Consider the following 20,335-nt stretch of genomic DNA (forward strand, 5'->3'; position numbering starts at 1 on the left):
TAAACTTATTCAACCATTCTGGAGAGCAATTTGGAACTATGTCTAAAGGGCTATAAATCCATGCGTACCCTTTAACCCAGAAATGCCACTACTAGATATATATCCCAGAGAGATCAAAAAAAACAAAAAGGAAAAGAACCTATACATACAAAAATATTTCGAGCAGCTCTTTTTTGTGGTGACAAAAAACTGGAAACTGAAGGGATACCCATCAAATGGGTAATGGCTGAACAAGTTATAGTATATGAGATTGTGATAGAATACTATCATATTAAAAGAAATGGCGAACAGAATACTTTCAGAAAAACCTGGAAAGACTTACATGAATTAATGCAAAGTGAAATGAACAGAACCAGAATGCTGTACACAGTAACAGCAATACTATATGAAAATCAACTATGAATAACTTAGCTCAGCTAAGTGAATAACTATTCTCAGCAATACAATGATTCAAGACAAGTCCAAAGGACTTATGATGAAAAATGCTGTCCATCTCCAGAAAAAGAACAGATGGAATTTGAATGCAGTTGAAGTATATTTTTTTTACTTTATTTTTCTTGGGGTTTTTTTGTCTGTGTTTTCTTTCATAACATGACTAATATGGAAATATGTTTTGCATGACTACACATGTATAACCTATATAAAATTGCTTGCCTTCTCAATGAGTGAGGAAGAGAGGGAAGGAGAGAATTTGGAACTCAAATTTTTAAAAAACAAATATTAGAAATTGTTTTTACACGTAATTAAGAAAAAATAAAAAGGTCTTTGATCGTGTCAGCTCCAACCTTAAAGACTTTCAATAGTTCTCTATAACCCATTTTACTTCAGATATCAAGAAGCTGTCAAAACAACCCTCTATCTACATTACTATCTCATATTAATACCTGTATTATTACCCTCATTTGTCCTTAACCTCCAGCCTGATCTATTTTGAACCAAATACATCTTCAAGAATGTATTTATTAGAGAAATGCAAATTAAAACTGAGGTACCACCTATCAGATTGGCTAATATGATAGAACAGGAAAATGACAAATGTTGGAGGGATGTGGGAAAACTGGGACACTAATGCACTATTAGTGGAGTTCTGAATTGATCTAACCATCTGGAGAGCAGCATGGAACTATGCCAAAAGGGCTATAAAACTATGCATATCCTTTGATCCTACTACTAGGTCTGCACTCCAGAGAAATACAAAAATATAAAAAGGGAAAAGGGAAAAGGACCTATATGTACAAAAATATTTAGAGCAGCTCTTTTTGTGGTGGCCAAAAAATTGGAAGTTGAAGGGCTGCTCATCAATTAAAGAAAGGTTGAACAAGTTGTGGCATATGCTTATGATAGAATATCACTGTGCTAAAAGAAATGACAAGCAGGATGCTTTCAGAAAAACCTGGAAAGACTAATATGAACTGATGCAAAGTGAAATGAGCAGAACCAGGAGAATAATGTACATAGTAACAGCAATTCTGTACAATGATCAACTGTCAATGACTTTGCTATTTTCAGCAATACAGTGATCTAAGACAATTCCAAAGGAATGATGAAAATGATGGGAAAAGAGCTATGGAGTCTGAATTCAGATCGAAGCATGTTTTTTTAAACTTTATTTTTCCTGGGATTTTTTTATCTGTTTCCTTTCACAACAAGTCTAATACAGAAGTTTGTTTTGCATGACTACATATTTATAATCTATAGAAAACTGCTTGCCTTCTCAATGAAGTAGGAGAGAAGGAGGGAGAGAATTTGGAAATCAAAATTTTAAAAAATGAATGTTAAAAACTTTTTATATGTAACTGGAAAAAAAATTTTGGGAAAAAAAATCAATAACCATTTATCAAGCGCCCACCATTTAAGTTCAAGTCACTGTGCTCAGTGCCAGAGATACAAAGACAAAAATAAAACCATCCTTGATCTCAATATTAACATAATACTACCTTTATTTGAATAGCAAATTGTAGTTTCCAGTGACTTCACAACCATTAATGTGTTTGATCCTCAAAACAATTTCATGAGTTAGAGTAGACAGGCATTATTATCTCCATTTTACAGATGAGGAAGAACTGAGGCCCGAGAATGCTCAAGGAACTTGAATACAATCACACAACAGGAAAGCAGAAGAAGCAAAACTATAGTCAAATCTAATGCTGTTTTCACTAAACTGTGTTCTCTGAAATTAATCTGTCTGCCAAGCCCACTCTTTAATCATAACTCAAGAGTTTCTTCAAATCCTACCTCATACAGGTGACACAACACTAAGGACTTAGGAGGCACCTGATAAATACTCTTGCCTGATTAATCCAAGAAGTTTTCCAAGATTAGAAAGGAGGCCTAACAATAGTTATCTTTAAAATCTGTCAAATAAATGCCCATTCCCATGAGAATCACTCTGAAGTATAGGAAAATTTTTTAAATGCAGATACATAACAAAAGTACAAATTAAAATAAACTTTGAAAACAGTCTGGCAGAAATTAGATTCAGATCAAAATCTCATACCACACTCCACAATACATCCTAAACAGATATGTGACCTTAATATTAATGATTATACCATTAAAAAATGATAATATACTTCTCACAGCTATGGGAAGGAGATATATTCTCAACCATACAAGAGACAGAAGCAATTACAAAAGATAAAACAGATAACTTTGATTACTTGCAACTGAAAAGCTTCTACACAGACATTAATGCATCTAAGAGAAGAAGGAAGCAGTCAAATGGGAAAAAAATCTTTATATCAAATTTCTCTGATAAAGATTTGGTATCCAACAGATATAAACAATTTACAAATAGATATAAAACTAATAACCATTCCCCAATAGATAAATGATCAAACAGTTCTCAAAAGAACTGCAAAGTATTCACAACCACATAAAAGAATTCTCCATAATAATAAGAAGCAAATCAAAACAAACTCTGAGGTTTCTCTTCATACCCTACAAATTGCAAAAACAGGGCCAAAAATGGCAACAGTCAATGTTGAAGAGGTTGCAGGAAGATGGGCACACTAATGCATTATTGCTAGAGCTGAGAAATGGTACGGCTGTTTTGAAAAGCAATTTGAAATTTGCAAATAAAATGACTAAAATGTCGATACCTTTTGAACCAGAGACTCCATTATTGGGCTTATATCCCTAGGAAACCAGCGATAAGAAAAAAGTTCCTATACGCTCCAAAATATTTATAGCACTTTTTTTGCAATAAATAAGAATTGGAAACAAAGTACATGCCTATCAATTAAGGAATGGCTAAACAAACTGTGGCACGTGAATGCCATGATATATTACCATACTATAAGAAATTATGTGTGAAGATTACAAAGAAACATGGAAAGATCTCAATGAGCTGACACAGAGTGAAGTAAGCAAAGTCAAGAAAACAAAGTCAAAATACACAATAACTACAACACACAATAACTACAACAACGTAAATGGAAAGAACATATCAAAAAAAATCAAAAGCAAACGTTAAAAAAACTGTAACGATCAAACAGAACTCAAAATAAAAAACCTGAGAAGACACCCCCAACATACACTTTCATAGAAGTGAAAGGTCCACAAGTGTTAGAAAATGCACACATTTTTAGACTTTCTCAACATACCAATCAGTTGTGCTGATTGTTTTTCCACTCTCTAAAAAACATTATTTGTGATATGGAATGGCGCTCTGGGAGGGGGAAGCATGCATGAGATCTATAGTTAAGTAAGAAATGGAAAATATTAATAAAATCTTAATTTTAAAAAGTTACATGTTGAAGTTATATACTTCAAAGGAAAAGAAAAAAGTACTTAAAAGAGATATAAGTTTTCATGTACAATCTCCTTTCTACATCCTACTTCAGGATATGTTCATTTATATGTTATAGATGGTTTATATTACACAATTTTAAATGCAAATTTCTTTTAATGCCTGGGACTTAAGTCTTACGTTTTTTTCTGTGTAATGATTCATGAGCATATTTAATGTAAAATGCAACAGTAAAAATAATATTCCTAAGAAATACAAGAAACTAATTCAAATTTGTAATGAGTCATTCCCCAACTAATAAATGGTCAAAGAATATATAAAAAGGCAATTTTCAGAGAAAGAAGCCCAAGACATCAATAACTACGTGGAAAAAATGCTCCAAATCACTAATAATTATAAAGAGATGAAAACTGAAGCAACTCCACTTCACACCCATCAGGCTGACAAAAAAGGTTAATGACAAATGTTGGTGGGCCAGAAGAAAATAGGCACACTAATGCAATGTTGATATGAACTGCTCCACCCATTCTGGAAAATATTTTGGAACTATGCCCAAAAAGTTAATGAACTGTGTCCATATACCAAAGAGATCCAAGAAAGAGGAAAAGGACCCACATGTACAAAAATATTTATAGCGAATCTTTTTGTAGTTAAAAGAGTTGGAAACCAAAAGGGTACCCAGCAATTAGGAAATAGCTAAACAAATTATGCTATATAAATGTAATGGAATAATATTTGCCAAAATAAGAGAAGGGACAGCTTCAGAGAAACCTGGAAAGACTTGCATGAACTGATGCAGAGTCAAGAAAGGAGAGTCGGAAGAAAAACTTATATTACAATCTATCCAGTCCATCCTCCACTCAGCTGCAAAAATGGTCTTCCTAAAACATAGATCTAAAAATCAATAAACTTCTGTGACTTCTATTGTATGCAAGACCAAGCGCGCGCGCACACACACACACACACACACACACACACACACACACACACACACTCTCTCTCTCTCTCTCTCTCTCTCACACACACATCCTTTCCCCACTGTCCTCCTTTCCTATTACTCAAACAAGAAGCTCCATCTTCCAACTCCAGACATTTCTACCAACTGTCCCCCATGCCTGGAATGTTCTCTCTCCTCATCTCTGCCTCCTGGCTTCCCTGGCTTCCTTAAGATCCCAGATAACACTTCACCTTCTACAAGAAAATTTGCTGATCCCTCTTTATTCTACTGCCCTCCTTCTGTTGATTATTTCCAATTTATCTTGTACAGAGCTTGTCTGTATATAGTTGTTTCCATGTTGTCCCCCCATTAGACTGAGTTCCTTGAGAACTGCGACTGTCTTTTGCCTTTTTTATATCCCAAACACTCAGAACAGTGCCTGGCATATAGTAGGCTCTTAATAAATGTTTATTGACTGACCAGCTGACAAATTTTGAAAGAATTCTAATTAATACAATGATTCCAGAGCATTAATTATGAATTACACTACCCACATGGGCTGAGAGAGAAATAATAGACCCCAGAAATACAGAAAGAGATAAATATTTTCTGGACATGGCCAATTCAGGAATTTATTTTGCTTGACTATGCATATTTATTACAGGATTTTAGTTTTCTTTTTTTCCTAGTAGAGAAAAAGTAAGATGGTGAGAAAACAGATTTTTGTTCACTGAAGAAAATCAAATTTTAAAAACTCTTTTGAATTTAAAAAAATAGAAACAATATTCTTGATGGTAGGATAGAAATGAAATTTTAAGGCTTCATCATACAAATAACCATAAGCCTACTACCTCCATCAAAAACATTTCATGAGCATTCTAAGACTGTAGTAGGCACTTTGGAAGTTGAAGAAATAAAAAACCTCACTCTCAAGTTGCCTACTGCTGATTCTGAAATTTAGCTACTATTAAACTTCATTTAAATGAAATTAAACATTCACAAATTCCCATGGGAACCTAACAAAATAATAACAGAAAAAAATATAGAAATTATTACATTTCTTTGAGACTTACTGCCTGATTACCTTTAAGTCCTAAGAACATGCTAATTAGCTTGGTTAACTTACTCTAATACATGAATAAAAATTTTAGGCTTTTTTCTCGATATCTCAACCTCTTTATAAACCACACATTTAGAATCACTCACAGATATTTCATATGTTTAAATTAATTGTAACCCACTAACTTATGTTCTTATTAATGTTTACAAATTTAATACTTCCTTAACTGTATCTAATAATTTTTATGAATTAATCAAATGCCTATTAAATATGACTAAATTCCACAGACCTCTCCTCGCTATTTTTAATTCCTTTCCTTAAATCCGCCAACCAAATTCTTTACAAGCTTTAAAACAGTACCAGGGCACCACTAATAACTCCCTCACCTTAATGATATGCCTACTACCATAATGACTACTACTCCTTTACTATCAGCTTATCCCCTCATGCTCCTACCCCTTGTACTCCTCCATTTTTGTCCTGTAATCTAATAGCATTTTCTCAGCCTGAGGGAATATTACCATGAACTAATGAGTAAACTTTAGACCATTCTTTTGTGCCAGGTACTGTGCTAAGTGCTTTACAAGGTAATATTTAATCCTTACAACAATCCTGAAAGGTAGGCGCTATCCTCATTTTACAGCTGAGGAAACGGAGGCAGATATAAGTTAAGTAATTTGCTTGGGATCATACAGCTAGTCAGGGTCAGAGGCCAGAAGTGAACTTAAGTCTTCCTGACTAGAGACTCAATACTCTATCCACTGGGTCACCTAGGTGTAAGGGGAGGAATGTGTAATGAGGCTGAAAAGGTAGAATGGGTCAAGTTTCAGAAGAGCTTTAAGCTTCATCAAGGAACTATGAGAGTTGCAAATACAGGGTCTCCCCAAAGTCTTAAAACTAGGACTTTACACAGGTCCTAGAACTAGGACCTGTATACAAAAAGTGGCTGAAATCAAGTCAGCAATATTCTGACTTCTTATGAATTAGTGATGGTTGCCAGCACAACAGTCTACTTACTTACCACATTAATGCAACATCTTAATGTAATGTGGTTTCTGAATTGAAACCTGAAATTTTATGATGTAAAAGAGTTGCACATATCCAAAGCTTAACATTTTCTAGCTATCTTATCACTCTGAACCCACAAGACCAACATTTATCCCTCCCACATCACTCTGAGGCCTTCTGCCACTCTCTCCATCTTTATACCTATCTCATGTAATGAGGCAGCCTTTTACTTGGCCAAGGCCAACTACATGCACAAGCGACCCCATTCCATCCTGTCTTCTCTAGTAGACTGTCCCCTCTATCTGCCCCACGCTCTTACTTAACTTCTGTCTCTCCCTGTCTATTGGCTCCTTCTCTCCTATCTACACACATGCCCATGTCTCCTCCATCCTCAAAAAATTCTCACTCAATCCTTCTATTCTCGCTACTGTCCAGAAACTCTCCTCCCTTTTGTGGCTGAAGTCCTTGAGAAAGTGCCTCCCTTCCCAATCCTCTCACCCTCTTCTTAACACTTTACAGTCTAGCTTCTCATCTTCTCCTTCAACCCAAACTGCACTCTCTAGTTACCAATGATCTTGACAATACCAAGTTCAATAGCCTTTTCTCAGTCCTCATTCTTCTTGAACTCTCTGCAGCTTATGACACTGTCAATCACTCTTTTCTCCTTGATACTATTCTCTCTAGGTTTTGAGGACACAACTCTACTGATTCTCCTCCTACTCATCTGACTGAGCCTTCATCTCCTTGGCTGGGTATTCATCCATGAGAGTCTCACAAAGGCTGGGCCCTCTTCTCTTCTCCGTCTATATTATTTCACTTGGTGATCTCATCAGTTCCCACAGATTCAATTACCATCACTATGCTGATGCTTCTCAAATCTATTTTACCTAGCCCTAACCTCTCTGCTGACCTCATGTCTCTTTATCTCCAACCATCCATTAGACATCTCAAACTGGATGTCCTGTAGACATCTTCAAATTCACTATGTCCCAAAGTGAACTCATCATCTCCCCCCGCCAAAGCTTCCTCCCTTCCAAACTTCCCTATTACTAGAGGAGTGGCACTACCACTCCTCTAGTCCCCTAGGCTTGGAACCTAGGTTTCACGCCTGTTTATCATGCATACAATGCTCTCCTTCTTCATCTCTGCCTCCCAGCTTCCCTGACTTCAAGTCCCAGCTAAAATCTCCCTGATCCCCCTTAATTCCAGTGCCTTCCCTCTGTTGATTATGTCCTATTTATCCTTTACATAGCTCGTTTGTTGTATCTCCTATTAGACTGTAAGCTCCTTCAGGGCAGGACTGTCTTTTGCCTTTCTTTGTATCCCCAGAGCTTAGCACATTGCCTGGCACATAGTAGGTGCTTAATTAATGTTTACAGACTGACTTATCTCACAGTGGTCTTTTAACAGAAGCTTTACCAATCACAACTGCACAATGGAGCATTTTGGTACGTGGCTTACTAAAAGAAACTTTTACAATTCCTCCCTTGAAATCTGATTAACTTGGTAAAAACAATGGTGAAAGATTCCAGGTAGCAAAACTGAAAATCTAAAAGCTATCACAGTTCATTGGCAATATTCCTCCAACATTTTTCCTGCTACTACTAAACCTGAGAACTGAATGGCATAAGAAATTATACAAGTGTTTTAGCCCACAGAAATAAAACACTACAATCACCATGATACATAAAATTCTTTTCAGATTAGGCTAGTAAAGAGCCCATTTGAAATACCCCAGAAGAGACCCCTCAGCATCAGTAAAGTCACTACTTACCTCCCCCCCCAAAAAAAAAATCCTCATAGCACTTATCAGTAATACAATCATATTTATCACATCATATTTTAAAAATACAACCATAACTATCAATCTAATATTGAAGTTAAATTCTACAAATCAACTAAGCAGACATAATACATTTGTGCTCAGGCAATGGGGGACAAAAGAAGTTTGGGCCAAAAAGAAGTCCTTGAGTTCCAGTGGTAGCAATGATACTTCCAAGGCACAGGGGCTGGGGGTCATTCACTTCTCTCTCAAGCTCAAGATTTTTCATGTATTAAATGAGTAAATTAGATGAGATGACCTCTAACATCTATTCTTGCTCTAAAATCCTATGATTTTGTGATTCTATGAATCAACCTGATCATCTAAATAAGTCTTTCAATTAATAATATACATTTTGGTTTTTCAAACTACCCAAGAAAGCTAGGTACAGGAAAAATAGGAAAGAAATATAAATCAAGGGGGCAGCTAGGTGGATAGAGCACCAGCCCTGGAGTCAGGAGGACCTGAATTCAAATCCAGTCTCAGACACATAACACTTACTAGCTATGTGACCCCAGGCAAGTCACTTAACCCCATTGCCTAGCCAAAAAAAACAAAAAAATGAAAAAGAAACAGAAACAGAAACACAATCAAGACATTTATTAAGCACCAGCTATAAGGAAGTGATTGTTCTGGATTCAGACAAAGTGCTCCAGGACTATCTGAAGAGGAAAAGAATGCTTTTTTTCTCTTTTTTGGGGGGGGGGGGGGGGGGAAGACGACCTGTAACACTCACTAAAATCAACTGACCACTCGCTTACTAAACACCTGCATGTACCCAACACATTGCTGGAAATAGTGACTAAATGAAAAGGTCACAGAAAGACCCTCAATGGTAGCTGAGAAGACAGAAAAAAACACATAAAATAATTAGAGAACAGCAGAGAATAAAGGCTCAAATTGTGTACCACACATTCCAGTGCTAAAGAAGTTCAGAAACAGAAGTCACTGTAAACTGGAATAATCTGAGAAGACTTCATGGAAGAGACAAACCTCCGGCTGGTCCTTGGAGCATGTACCAAAAAATCATTTAATAAAAAGTAATAAATTTAATTCCCTTTTGTGTAGTCATCTGACCTTTACAAAATAAGAAGGTTACATAAAAGATTCTCTGGTTTCCCTCCATATTCACTTAACTTTTAAAAGTATCATATCACAATCTAAGAGGGAGCCAGTCCACCAGCTGGTGGGAGAGCATGGTGCCAAAAACATGTGCCTGACCCTGAGGCAATAAGCGAAGTCATCTGGCAGACAAACATGGAGGGCACATTTTTCAGGAGCACTGAGAAAGTGGCATGAGAAGGTTGGGTCAGACAGGAGAGAGCCTCTAAAGCCAATTCCACTCATACCCATCCTGTAAGTATGGGCCCCGTTCAAGCATAAGCATCTTTAGATTTCTTTTTCATTTTGTCACCCCCTACTCCATGAAGCCTTCCCTAAAACTCCCAGTCTAAAGAGTTCTATCCTCTGAATTCCCATAGCTCCTTTCCCTCTTAAATTACTAATTAGATTCTACCTCATATTTGAATTATCTGTGGACTTTTCACTTCCCCAACCAGAATGTAAACTTAGTGAGGGTAGAGGCCATTTTTACTCATCTTCATATCCCTCAAAACTTTAATTAATCAACAAGTGGTAACTCTGTTACAGACACAATGACCTGCCCCTAAGAAGGTATTCAACAAATATATGAGAGAAAGAATTATTTGGTAGGCAATAAGAAGACTCTATAGGTTATTTTGCAGAGCAGAAACATGACAAAATGGACCTGCAGAGTTCCTTTGAACAACGATGAAGACCTAACTTTCTTGATATTACCTTTTAAAGCCAATTGGGGATCCACATATTTTGTTAAATAAAGGTCAGAAGAGGCCACAATGAATTGCAAAGGACTATTTTTACAAATTAGAAGTAATACATTTGAAGAATTTCGATGACATGATATTTTGTGTCATCAGTTAAATTACTTCCTTGAAATCCATTAGTCATCTATTACACATAATATAACTAATCAAAACTTAGAACATAACCCAGAATTCATAGTACTGTTACTGCACCAGTTTTGCCTAGAATGCATCATTGTCTCTTGTACAAATTTAACAAAACAGATTATAGAACTATATCTTCCTTTCTAAAGTAATCTGTCTCATTTACCTATAATTCTATTAATGGCTGTCCACAAGGCTATCTTTAGGGAAATATAAGATTCAAACCACGCTGGGAAGAAGGGGCCTACATGGAGATAGAAGACATGGGCAAAAATAACATGTTTCTGTATCTTCAAAGTTTACAATATGCTTTCTTCTCAACAACCTTAGGAGTCCAGTGGCACAAGTACATCATCACCATTTTAAAGATGTTGAAATGAAGGGTGAGTAACTGATGTGGTCATTATCTGAATTCAGATTCCTGGCTCCCAAGGCAGGCCTCCTTCCTATCATCACACCCCACTGCCTTCCCACATATCCATCCAACAGATAGAGGGACAGCTAACTGTAATTTCAGGGACATAGGGAAGTCCTTGGTGAGGAAACTCTCTCGACCAACACCAACTGGCACTTTATCTAAATCTAAGCATTCTAAGGAGCAGCTAGGTGGTACAGTGGATAGTGCTAGGCCTGGAGTCAGGACGACTTGTCTTCTGAGTCCAAATCTAGCCTCAGACACTTAGTAGCTGTGTGACCCTGGGCAAGTGACCTCACCCTGTTTGCCTCAGTTCCTCATCTGTAGGATGAACTTGAGAGGAAATGGCAAACCACTCCAAGAAAACCCCAAATGGGGTTTCAGTTTGATCTGACTGAAACAAGGTGATGAAGGACTCTGAGGTTAAGTGACTTGCCTGGGGTCATGCAACCTGTATGTCAGAAACTGGGCTTAAATGTAGTTCTCTCTAGCCAGAGCTGCCTGCCCCTCATCCAGATTTAAATTGTTATCCCCTTCAAGGGGAAAAAAAGTCCAAAAAGGCAACATAAAGAAGGAGGAAGACTAGTCCCTCCCCATTTGCCTGGGTCTAAATAGCAGAATTGACAGGATGAATTTCAGTTCTTTTTTTTTTTTTTAAAACACCAGCTAACAGAGCCTCCTCCCCCTTCTCGGACTCCTGCTGTTCCTCTGAGTCACTGACCAGTCAAATCATCCCAGCCCAAGTCATGGAGCAAGGGCAGTATTTGTCCTCACAGGGTGATCTGCGCCACATCAGACATAGGGGGCTGAGGTCTGAACAGCAGAACAAACTAGAAAAGTAGATAACAGCAACTTTCAGTACAGTTTTGTGAGAAAGGAGAGAAAGTTCTCCATTCAGATGTTTAGACACAAGACAACAGCTACTACATACCCATCAGGAAGTGCCGAGATGAGAATGCAGTGACTATTTTTCCAGTGGCAACAGCAGATCTAACACTCCAGTCTTCTGCTAGAACCCGCACCCGAGGGGCAGGCAGACAGCACGGGGCTTGTCCTAGGCTGTACTGCAGGAACACACCTGGCAAAGGAGGAGTATTAGGAGCACTCCAAAAAGAATTACCCTAAACACAGCTCTATTCTTTTTTACGTACACAAACCGTCAACCAAAACAATGTGAAAAGGTGCACTAGAAATAAAAACAGTGTTTTCACAAAGTGCCTCTTTAATCTAAGAAACTTAAATGTTACTCTAATAACACTGAAAAACATACAAAATTAAGGCATCTACACGAAGTCAAAGAAAATGAGGTATATATCTGAACCCTCCACATCAGGACAGCTACACCAAAGAGGGAAATGGTAACCTTTAGGATAATTGGAGCACAAATAAGATTGCCAGCCAGATGGTATTTGACCTGCTTGGCAGGTATTTTATCTTAAAAGCCAGGTGCTTTTTACTGATGTCACGCTATGACCAATTGTTTGTTTTGGTTTCGGTAACCCTAGGCACAAACTATTTGAGGTTTACAGATTGAGTTCAACACCTGGAACTGAACTCAGAAGTCAAAAAGTAGCCAGTGCAAAGCACAAAACAGCTTATAACATGTTCTAAAATGCCTACACAGAAAGTAATTGTATATTAAATCACTTATCACCTAGGAAGTAATGTTTAATTAATTCACTAAGGGAGTACTCTAAGGTGAATTTAAAATGATTTGTTTTAATGATGAAATATACTACCCTTTCTAGATATTAATCACAATATCATCAATGGTCTGGGACTTCTGCACATTTTTAACAAAGATTCATAATTCAATAACTATTTACAAAGTATCTATATTTGCAAGGAAGATGCAGCAAGGATAGGAAGAGCTAACTGTTAAAGAATATAAACATTTCATTTTTGCCTTATAGTTCAATACTTCAAGGCCTAGTCTTTTTATAACTGTTTACCAACACAGATCTCAACTCCTCTATGACATAACAGACCATATTCAAGAGCTATTAAGGCTAAAAGCATCATCACCCCAAGATAGTCTGGTGGTAAGTTAAAAACTTGGAGAAAAGAAGACTTCTCTTCTCCAGGAAGGCACATGCTAACAAGTATCTTCAAGTATTTGAAGGGATGTCACATAGGAGAGACTTGCTCAGCTTGGCCTCAAAGGACAGAACTAGAAACACTGGGTATTAGCTGCAGAAAGCGAGATTTAGGTTCAAATTGAGGAACAATGTAATTAGAGCTATTCAAAGGAGGGTGGCCTGAAACAAAAGATAGCAAGCCCCCTGTCACTGGTGGCCTTCCAGGGGAGGCTAGAAGAGATTCCTGGTTCAGACAGACGTTAGTGCATATAGCCTCATATTACCTTCTAATTCTGAGATTCTGTGACTATTACTGCATAATATGACTATGCACACATGCCTGCCCCACACTAAATAACCCCAGAATGCCAAGCTTTTATAGTTCTCATGACTGTGTTTTACAGGTATCTCCTCCATCCACTGACAGCCAGCACTTTCAGGTTCCAACTACTGCTACAAGTCCTGACCTTCAGCCCCTAGAGCAATGTTAGTCTATAGCAAATGTTTCCTGAATGAATAAACCTCTCAAGAGGAATTATTGTTAAAATAAAAACAAAGTCAAAATAATATTCTGTTCTCTATAACAAGAATTTTTTTCACTCTGAAATTCAACATAAAAAAACATTCAGGGGCAGCTAGGTGGCACAGTGGATAGAGCTCTGGCCTTGGAGTCAGGAGGATCTGAGTTCAAATTCAGCCTCAGACACTTAACACTTACTAGCTGTGTGATCCTGGGCAAGTCACTTGACATCATTGCCTAGCAAAAGAAAAAAAAATCATGCCTAGGTCAGACCTATGGTCCATCTAGTAGGGGGTTTTTTTATCCCTACTTTATCTAATAAATATGAGATATATTTTAAAATACACTTGAATTCCATGTTACAGTTAAATTCTACACTAAAACTGCACTCCAATGCTTCATACTGGTGTGAAAGAAAAAAAAAAAAAACCCTGTCACCTCAGAATAGTGGAAGCCCTGGTAGGTCCAGCCCAACAGAAAGGTTCCCCACCCCTGGTTTGGAGTTTAGACACAGCAGGGGACTGTATGTCCACTGTTCAAGAAGCAGCCCAATTAAGTTAAGAAACATGCATAACAAGGTTAGCTATAGGACAAAGTGATAGTTTTTGACCAGAGCATTTCAAAGGTCATCTATTCATTCATAAAGCACTTAGAGTCAGCATTGGCAAAAGTAATCCATGCCAAAGAAAAGGAACTACTGAAATATTGTCATCTAATGACAAGTCTTTTTTAAAACTGATTCTGTTGATAATAACAACTCCCAAGCTGTCCATTTCTCTAGTACTTAACAGTTTACCAAGGGCTCTCCTTACCAACTACCAGTATTCTCTCTCAGAGGCACCAGACATTCATTTCTATAGAAAAGCATAGTTGTCCTCCACCTGTGAAGTATCCTCATTTCCCTTAGTAACCCATTAAGAATCCCAAGCTCTGCTGAATGAATGTGTCAAGGCATCAAAAGCATACCTAAATATTTACAAGACTTTAAAAAAAAACACCTTTTACAGTTCACTAGTATAAATTTTAAAGTAGGACCACCAAAATGTACTCATTTCATAGCTAATTCAAAAAGTGTTTTGTAAATTCTTTTTTTCCTTTGAGAAAAAGCATCATTCTCCAATCTTTCCATCACTTACTGAGGGCAATGATCCCAACTCCAGCTAATGTAGTAGTATCACAAAAAGAAAGGCAAAAAGGCTATCTAAACCATATGGGACATAAAATACAACTATCTACTTAGTATCTCCAGAAATGTCAATAGGGACCAAAGATAAGGTATCAGGAGATATGTTCAAAGTTTATAAATTATAAAATTCACTTTAGACAAGGCAGTATTCACATTTATACGAAAAGCCAAAAGGTTCATTTAGAACAATCAGATCCAGTTTGGGAGGTCTTCAAAGAAAGTCTCCACAAGGTAGGCTAGCTGTTCCCCTACAAGGCATTCCTTCTTCCATCTGCATGCCTTTGCACAAATCAGAAATGCATTCTCTCCTCACTTTTTCCCTGTATAATAAACAGCTCAAGTGTTTACTCCTACTGGAGGTCTTCTGATTCCTCTCCCCAAAGTTGTTAGTTCTCTCCCTCTTGAAACTGCTTTGAATTACTTCACCTTTCCTTATTTGCATACATGCCATATTCCTTCCCAAAGGGAATATAAGTTCCCCAAAAATAAAAATAGAGATTTTATCTTTTCATCTATTGTACCCAGCACAGTGCACCTTGCACAGAGTAAACATTTAACAAATATTAGCTGAATTTAACTGAATTATGAATTTGGTTATCTACGTGTACTACTAGAACCTCTAAAAAGGGACATAGTATCTGATAAAATTAAGTACTCACTTCTGGCCTTTCTACCTACAACTTTCTTTTGAAATTACTTTATATTTCCTTACAGAGGCATATGTACAACCCCTCATCCCAGTAGAATGTAATTTTCTAGAGGGCAAGAAATGTTTCAATTTTTGTCTTTCTATCCCCAGGGTTTTACATATTATAGGCACTTAGTAAATACTGGGTGAATTTTAAACACAATCACTTCCATGAAGATAAAGGAAGGAAAGACCTCTATCACCGGTTTTGTGGAATTCTGTCAAGCTCTTTAGAGCTGGCAGTGACCACAAAGCCATACCAGAGACAACCAATTAGAAGAGGACCTACTGTACCAACTTACTCCTCAGCACAATACAGAACTAACTTCGCAACATCTGGGAGTTGTACAAAGGCCTCCCCTGGCCACAGCCAAGGAGTGCTGGTGCCACAGGAGCCCAAAGGGTGAGTTCTGACACAAATCATCATATGCAAAGCTAGAACACCAGGAGTTCAAAGGAAGGACATCACAGAAGACCAGGAAGAGAAGGAGTTAATATCTGATATTTACTTAGCACCATAAGGTTTGCAAAGCTTTTTACATGCTATCTCATCTGCAACTCACAACAACCCTGTGAGTTAGGTACCACAAACTATTATACCCATTTTATGGTTAAGGAAAGTCTCAGAGAGGTTAAGAGACTTGCCTGTGATCACAATTCAAGAAAGCATCAGAGGCAGGATTCAAACCCAAGTCTTCCTGCATCTGAATTCAGGATTCTATCCACTACACAGTACTACCTTTGAATCTTAACGTTGAGTTCACCGGACCCAGATAAATTCTCCAACGTGTTTCTAAATAAGAAAAGGATCTCTTACTAACTATTTATAATCAATACATTTTAATAATTATTATGCTAATCAATTCAAAATAGTTCAATTATACAAACCTAAAAAAGAACCTTCACTTTGGAAATGAGGATGTTTGATGTGCCCCCCAAAACTATCGTTTTCTCTATGTTTACCTAGCATTATTCTGTCTTTTCTAGTTTACCCAAATCTACCAAATGTTAAGAACTTTCCTTGTTCAAATGAGTCAAAGCAAACAACTAAGCAAATAGAATGCTTGCTTGCCTCTGAGTTTTCTTTAACAATATTTAACAAGTTGAGGTTAAAAAAAAAAACCTAAATTAATTTAGCACTAGGGAATGATGATAAACCACAGATCAGGAAAATTAAGCCTTCTGTTTATCACTCAGAATAGGGACACAATTGCATCAATAGTTCAAGTTCCTCTTCCAGAATCCTAGCCAGCATTTTTTAATCCTGACCTGAAGTAAAGTCTCTAAAAGGAAACAATAAAGTTATTCAGAATAGCTGCATTTTAGCTAAGCTGACTATGAAGTAAAAATACATACATTAAGCCCCATTTTCCCACTAACTTTTAAGATGGAAGAGAGGTTCTGGAAAGAACAAGGTCAGAGGGTCAGAGGAGTATTTATGAGAGGAAAGGAGAGGGAAAGCAATAGGAGAGAGCAACCAGCTATTTAGCAGGCATTCAGCAAAATGTACTGAGCACCTACTATGTGCAATGCAACATACTGGGTAACAAAGCCCAGGGGCAGCAAGAGAAAATCAGGGCCCACCTATCCCCTGTGCACTCTCCTATGACATCAACCAATTCTGAAACAAAACAACCCTTGATAAAAGGCCTTGCATTCTCTGTCTAGAAATGCCAACAAAAAATTCAACAAATAGTTCTTAAGGGCTTCTTATGTACTCTACATTGCCAGACGTCTTCAGTCAAGTCAGTGAACTGCCCTCTCACCATTACAACACAGCACCAAGTCACAAGGTCACAGGGATGCTGTTCCTGCTCCATCAGTCGTCCTGATCTATATCTTGCCACTGGGCCCAGACGGCTCTGGAGGAGAAAGTGAGGCTGGTGACTTTGCACTGCCTGCCCTCACTTAAATCCAATTCACCTTCAAGTCATGGCATCACCTTCCTGATGTCATGGTTTTCTTGGAGAATGAAGGACAAACAACAACACCATGAAGGACAAATAACAACAGTAACACAGATCTGGTATTAAACCCACTTTGTTTTTCTGAGTCCTAGCCCAGTATATACTTTTTAAATTTGTACAGCTTTTCCAAAGGGAAGGCCTCTCCTCTGATCAGCATCATTACTAACACCACTTCCCTAGTTACTGAGGAAATGGCTTACTTCTGGAAGTTTAAAATGTTAAAGTGCAATTTCAAATGCTCAAGTAGTGAAATTTTTACACCATGACTCCTTTTAAAATTCTGTAATTGAAGAAATGGATTGCCTCAATGAACTTCATGAAGTGTGAGTGTTTTAAAGGATAAAGCTGAACAACAGACTACCAGTCTCATGTTCCTCAGGTTTCTGAACTAGATAATCAGTTGAACATAAAATAAATCAACAGAGACATTAATGTGGTCTTAACTGTAAAAATAAAAAAAATTAAAATTAGTCATATTACATATGAGATATAGACTCTCAGAAATCCTATAGAATCCTTATAGATAGTATTGGAGTTGTAAAAACTTTATTAAAGCAAAATACACAAAAAAGTCATCATAAGAACAAAAGTGGGCATGAGTCAAGATGGCTACACCATGAATCATCATCTATCTAATCAGAAATAATGATATCACCAAAATGATGAAACTAAGTTACTTAAACTACTCATTCCTAAATACAACATATTTTGTTAGAAGGTAAATAAATGTCTAGAAAGCCAACATACCCCCAAAAAGGCAGCGAAAATGAAGTGCAAGAAAGCTCACCAGCATCCCTCAACTAGAGGTGGCTCACAAGATGCTGTACACCAGAGGCTCAGCCTCAAATTTGGCCCTGCAGAGGAAAACTCCGAAGGCAAATTCTTCCAGGGGCTGCTTCCACAGCCTAAACTACAAGAAGCAATGTCCTCACTGGAAGAGAGGTTTGAGGCAGCAGGTGCTGGGTGAACAATCGCAGAGCTGTGAAACCAGAAGCAAACACAAGAGACCGTACTAGATAACCCCCAAATTTTGGAATAAAAGGTATGAAACACTGTTACTGAAATTATCTTAAAACCTGACAGAATACCTAAAAGAATCCAGATTCATTTCAAAAGCATATTAACTACCCAAGCCTAACCTCTCTTAAATAAAGTTGTACCATCCAGTCTAATGGAATGTAGGAAGCCAGTTCCTATGGAAAAAGAGCTGCCACAGAGCACAGTGATGCACTGCAGAGAATTCAGTAGTAAAATAGTCACAACACAGCTCAATCCATGGAATAAGGAGAGCAGCAGCAACAGCAGTTTCCATTTATCGAGTGCCTTGTGCGTCCTTCACAACTACCCTGGGAGGGAGGCATTACAGCTAAGATGTCCATTTTCCAGACAGAGAAAGTGAAGTTCAGAAAATCTACAATGGTTTGCCCAACTCCCATCTAGCAGGTTTGTCCGGGCCAGGATTACAAGTCAGGCTTCCCGACTCCAAGTTCAGCCCTCTTCTACTGTATAAAATTTTCTAAGATAATTAAATTATTGACTTTTTTAAAATCATAAACTCTTTGAACAGGAATCATATCCAAATTGTGCCTGTGCAAACTGTCATGTGCAATGACAGTCCTAAATAAAAATGCTTACTGATGTTCAAATTATGTGTTCCTATGCCAAATCTTACCTCAAGAATACAGGATTAAAAAGAGATTTAAGAATATCAAACAAGAATTCATGAATGAAAAAGCTGACGTCATAGTCCTGCTCCCAACAGAGCTCAGAGGAGTCTATAAGAAAAACAGTCTATCTTCTGGGATATTAAATCACTGAAGTCATTTACTAAAGGAGATGAAAGAGAAGAGCTTTGCCCAAGAATAAGGAAGGGGGAAAAAAGGTCTCTGGCCAAGAGCTGCGTTGGCTACTTTTCCCCCCATGGAAGGACTGACCAGAACATACAACATAATTTTCTGTCTGCCCTCCCCCTCCCCAACTGACACAATCTCCTAATAATATAAAATACGTTCCTGTGGTAGTTCTTCTAAATAAGCAAGACATTTGTCCCGTATAAAATGTTCTTCCTATTCCCCCACCCCAAAAAACAGCCAGGGGCTAGACATCTCCCTTGCTTCTGCTGGTTTGGCTTACTCCCAAAACTGCAGCCACACCCGCCTGCGCTGTCTCCACCCTCTCCCCTCAAAAAGACCAGGCTTTCTTGTTCCATACAAACGTTTCAACAATTCTGAAGTCATATCCATATAAAGAGGTGGAACTCAGCGACCAAGGGAATCTCAAAGGGAAACTATACCTTCAAGGAATCATGTAAATAAAGAAAAGATTGTAAAAATGTGATTTATTAATTAAAGTCTTTCTGGGGAGCAGGTCAGTTTGTGCCTCTCAGTCAAACTGATAACTTTTGCAAAGTCCAAATGAAAATGCCCTAAAATAATTTTCCCTAGGACCCAAGAAGCTTACACTAAATCTGTGAGTCCAGATTTTTTTTCGCTGAAAATTTAAAAGTATTTCATTTGCAGAAAGGAAAAAAAAAAATCCCCATGAGGCGGCCTCCCTTTAAGTCACTAACATCTCAAATGCGGAAAAACTGTGAGGATGTTTTCTCTTCTTAACCACTCAAGAAGAAAAATGGCTATTTACCCAAAATGGGGGAAAAAGGAGTGGGAGGAGGGGAAGAGCCTAAGAAAAGAGTTAAGAAATAAACAATTTTGTCAATGAACATTTTTAAAAGAAGATCTTATTAAGTTAAAATGCAAATATGTCAGTTTTATCTGTAAATCTAAAGTGTTTAAAAGAAATCACCTAACACTTCGACCACAAATATCTTGGATAGTACATCACTACCCCCTTGTGGATTTGCAATAAAAATTCCTATCTTGAATCTTCAGTTTTTTAAACAATGGTTTGGACTGAGG

At 37.5% G+C, this 20,335-nt stretch overlaps 1 protein-coding gene across 1 annotated transcript in view; it reads right to left on the reverse strand.

Annotated features, from left to right (window-relative positions):
• The window catches only part of CAMTA1 (calmodulin binding transcription activator 1), a 1,293,563-nt gene that overhangs the window by 1,264,144 nt on the left and 9,084 nt on the right, over positions 1-20,335 (reverse strand). Inside the window, exon 3 of the mRNA XM_027843932.1 lies at positions 11,913-12,059. Within this exon, the coding sequence (XP_027699733.1) occupies positions 11,913-12,059 (147 nt within the window). The remainder of the gene's footprint in view (positions 1-11,912; positions 12,060-20,335) is intronic.

Source organism: Vombatus ursinus, unplaced genomic scaffold (assembly GCF_900497805.2).
Source record: "Vombatus ursinus unplaced genomic scaffold, bare-nosed wombat genome assembly UNPS02014932.1, whole genome shotgun sequence".
In the NCBI taxonomy this organism is placed as follows: domain Eukaryota; kingdom Metazoa; phylum Chordata; class Mammalia; order Diprotodontia; family Vombatidae; genus Vombatus; species Vombatus ursinus.